The 3,937-nt window shown below is 46.8% G+C and overlaps 1 protein-coding gene across 1 annotated transcript in view; it reads left to right on the forward strand.

Moving 5' to 3' along the window:
• The window catches only part of LOC310855974 (SHC-transforming protein 1-like), a gene marked incomplete at its 5' end in the record, with an annotated part of 18,068 nt that overhangs the window by 617 nt on the left and 13,514 nt on the right, over positions 1-3,937 (forward strand). Inside the window, one exon of the mRNA XM_083761190.1 lies at positions 2,432-2,601. Within this exon, the coding sequence (XP_083617316.1) occupies positions 2,432-2,601 (170 nt within the window). The remainder of the gene's footprint in view (positions 1-2,431; positions 2,602-3,937) is intronic.

Raw genomic sequence — 3,937 nt, forward strand, 5'->3', positions numbered from 1 at the left:
AGCGAAAGCTTTCCCCACAATAACAGAAAACAAAAAATACATTTAGTGGCTTTTGCATTTAATGACAAACGTGTGGAACACGGCCCACTAGTTAAATGCCTACTTCAAATTTGTATTGTAATAAATGCAATATCTAAAAATAAAATAAAAAAAAACATTTTCCAAAGACAATGACCTGGATCCAGCGCCAGTCTCCGACCACTGTGTCTATTTTGTGTGCGGTACGTGTGTGTGTGTGTGTGTGTGTGTGTGTGTGTGTGTGTATGTACGTGTGTGTGTGACAAGGTGGTGTAGGGTTTTATGGGGCAGCTACGGGTGGCTGGGTTTTCACCAATCAGCACTATATGCATGACTAATCAATCACTGTGATTTTATTCCTTTTTTTTTTTTTCACTGTGATTTTTCCTGCACCAAAAAAAAATCTAAACATTTCCACAGCAAAAACGTATTATTTGGATTGAGCTGAATTCACTAGTAGCACAATTATTATTATTATTATTATTATTATTAACCCATTCTGACCGGGCACCCATTTTGGTGTCAGCATCATGTTATGCTTTAGCTATTTAAAAATAGCAGATCTACAAGCTCATATTTTCCAGTGCACACCCACAGGGTTGGTTCTCTGTTTATTGACGGCCAAAAGGAAACGCACACCGAACACAATCATTGATAAAGAAATGTATATCGTCTCTGTCGGGTGGAAACCTCATACGTCCAAAAAGACACTTTTAGAATCTGATCTCAGGTCAGAATGGGTTAATAATGAAACTGTCAGGATGTAATAGACATTTTTAGAATCTGATCTCAGGTCAGAATGGGTTAAGGCTATTCATAGTCCAGTGTTCGGTGAAGAGGTGAGCACCGAAACGGTGCTTAGTAAAAACAGAGATGTGTTGTGTGTGAGCGGGTAGGGCTTTAACCCATTCTGACCTGAGATCAGATTCATACAAGGTTTTCCACTGGACACACACTGGTCTGATTAACCCATTCTGACCTGAGATCAGATTCATAACGAGGTTTCCGCTGGACACACACTGGTCTGATTAACCCATTCTGACCCGAGATCAGATTCTAGAAATGTCAGTCGTTCTTCGATTTTTACAAAAATAGCAGACCTACAAGCTCGTATCGCGACACTCGGTGGCGCGATATGAGCTTGTAGATCTGCTATTTTTCAATAGATAAAGCATAACATGATGCTGACACCAAAATGGGTGCCCGGTCAGAATGGCTTTAAGCAACTAGTCGACTAGTAAATCATGTTGTATAGTCTCTCTCTTCACTGAAAACTGGACTACAAATAGGCCTTTAACCTTACAAATGTCATTTTTCTTTTGTGCAAGAGTAGCAGATCTACAAGCTCACAACGCTTTTGTGTGATGCTGTAGTATATGTATAAGTATAGGTCGTTTATTTACCTATTAATTAGAGAGATTTCTACCTGACAGCAACAATATATAAATAAACCGAACACACATGCCCCCGGTGTGCCCAGTAGAGTAGAGTGGGGTGGGTGGGCGGAAGGCAGAAGGTGGTACTGCAGGCTGTGTTTTGGGGTGCATCTGAGGACTCTGTCCCGAGGTGTCATCTGAGGACTCTTGTTTCTCCGTTTTGGGTGTTATCCGTCTATAAGGCAAGTGGTTCTCAAAGTTGTTATTTTTTCTTTTCTTTTTTCTTTCCAGTAAAAGCCCGTAACTCTGAGAGTGTAACCATCATACATTCGTATACACGTTAAAGACCCGTAAAAAAAGGTCCATTTGGAATCCCCCCCCCACCTCAAGGAAACCCTGAGGGTCCCCGTCTCCTTCCTGCCTGAACCAGAACCAAAACTCCTCTTTGAGAACCACTGAAGGACTGTCGGTACCGGTATCGGTGTATGTACCGGTGTATGTGGTGGTGTGTCATGTAAGGACTTGGTACCGGCTCTGTGTATAGGTAACGGGTCTTTGTGTCATCTAAGGACTCGGTACCAGGTCTTTGTGTCATGTAAGGACTTGGTACCGGCTCTGTGTATAGGTACCAGGTCTTTGTGTCATCTAAGGACTCAGTACCAGGTCTTTGTGTCATCTAAGGACTCGGTACCAGGTCTTTGTGTCATGTAAGGACTCGGTACCGGCTCTGTGTATAGGTACCAGGTCTTTGTGTCATCTAAGGACTCGGTACCGGCTCTGTGTATAGGTACCGGGTCTTTGTGTCATCTAAGGACTCGGTACCGGCTCTGTGTATAGGTACCAGGTCTTTGTGTCATGTAAGGACTCGGTACCGGCTCTGTGTATAGGTACCAGGTCTTTGTGTCATGTAAGGACTCGGTGCCGGCTCTGTGTATAGGTACCAGGTCTTTGTGTCATGTAAGGACTCGGTACCGGCTCTGTGTATAGGTACCAGGTCTTTGTGTCATCTAAGGACTCGGTACCGGCTCTGTGTATAGGTACCAGGTCTTTGTGTCATCTAAGGACTCGGTACCGGCTCTGTGTATAGGTACCGGGTCTTTGTGTCATCTAAGGACTCGGTACCAGGTCTTTGTGTCATCTAAGGACTCGGTACCGGGCTCTGTGTATAGGTACCAGGTCTTTGTGTCATCTAAGGACTCGGTACCAGGTCTTTGTGTCATCTAAGGACTCTGTTCCAGGGTTTTTTGGTGTCATCTGAGGTCTCGGACGGTACCGGGCTCTCTCTCTGTATATATAGGTACCGGTGTCTGAGAGTCATCTAAGAACTCGGTACCGGTGTCTGGGTGTCGGCTGAGGTCTCGAGTCGGTGTTTGGGTGTCAACTAAGGACTCGGGTCTGCGGTGTCATCTGAGGACTCGGTTCTGGGGGGGGTGGGTGGGTGTCACGTTCCTTAGGTCATTCGAGGTGGGGTTTCTCTCTAGGGGGGGTTGAGCTGGGGGTTATTTAAGGTAAACAATGGGTTTGCTTTTTCTGGGGGTGTCATTTGAGGTAGCCTGCTGGATATTTATTTTTTGCTAGTTTCCTGCATCGCATTCTCTTTGTCTCTCTCTCTCCGGTCTCAAACACCTCTCTCTCTCTCTCTCTCTCTCTCTCTCTCTCTCTCTCTCTCTCTCTCTCTCTCTCTCTCTCTCTCCCTTCCTTTAACCTAGGGGTTTCTACTTGGAGACAGTGAGCTGCAGTCCTGCAGGCTTCTTATAGGGGCTCATAATTGTTTAACGTTATTACGTAAAACTACAGTCCACCGTCATTATGTTTTAATGTCACTCCACTTATTTATAGTTGACATTTAGATAGACTATATTATATAACGTGTTAAAAGGCAGTCTGTCTCATTCGCACAGAACGGTCTCCTCTGGCTTGCTCGCTCACTCACTCCTATGTTTCTCCATCTCTCTCTCTCTCCTATTTTGTCTCGTTCCTGTATTCTCTCCATCCTCTCTCTCTCTCTCTCTCTCTCTGCTCGCCCCATCACACCACAGCCGTCCACCGCGTTTTCTCAGGTTGCCAAACAGGACTCTATAGGAGGAGGGGAGGCTGTCTGCGACTCCCCCTCCCTCCCTCCCTCCCTCCCCCCCTCCCCCACCATTCTCCCATCATCCCTCGCTCCCTCACTCATAACCAACCTCCACCGCTCCGCTCCACCGCTCCCCCCCCACTGGACCATGTGCGTGCGCGCGCGCCAGCGCAATGTTGTACACCATCAAAAACACTGGCTCTGCAGAGAGAGAGAGAGAGAGAGAGAGACTGAGGAAGGAGGGAGGGAGAGAGAGAGAGAGAGAGAGAGGGAGGGGAGGAGAGGAGAGGAGGAAACAGGAAGCTGACAGGATGGACAGAAGGGAGGGGGAAACAGAGAGAGAGAGAATGGGAGGCAGCATCAGCAAGGTAGCAGACAGCACAGAGAGAGAGCGAGACTGGGGGAGAGAGAGAGAGAGAGAGAGAGAGAGAGAGAGATGGGGGAGGAGGGAGATAGGGAGGGGTGAGCA

Source organism: Protomyctophum parallelum (genome assembly GCF_964188405.1).
Source record: "Protomyctophum parallelum genome assembly, chromosome: 3".
Classification (NCBI taxonomy): Eukaryota; Metazoa; Chordata; class Actinopteri; order Myctophiformes; family Myctophidae; genus Protomyctophum; species Protomyctophum parallelum.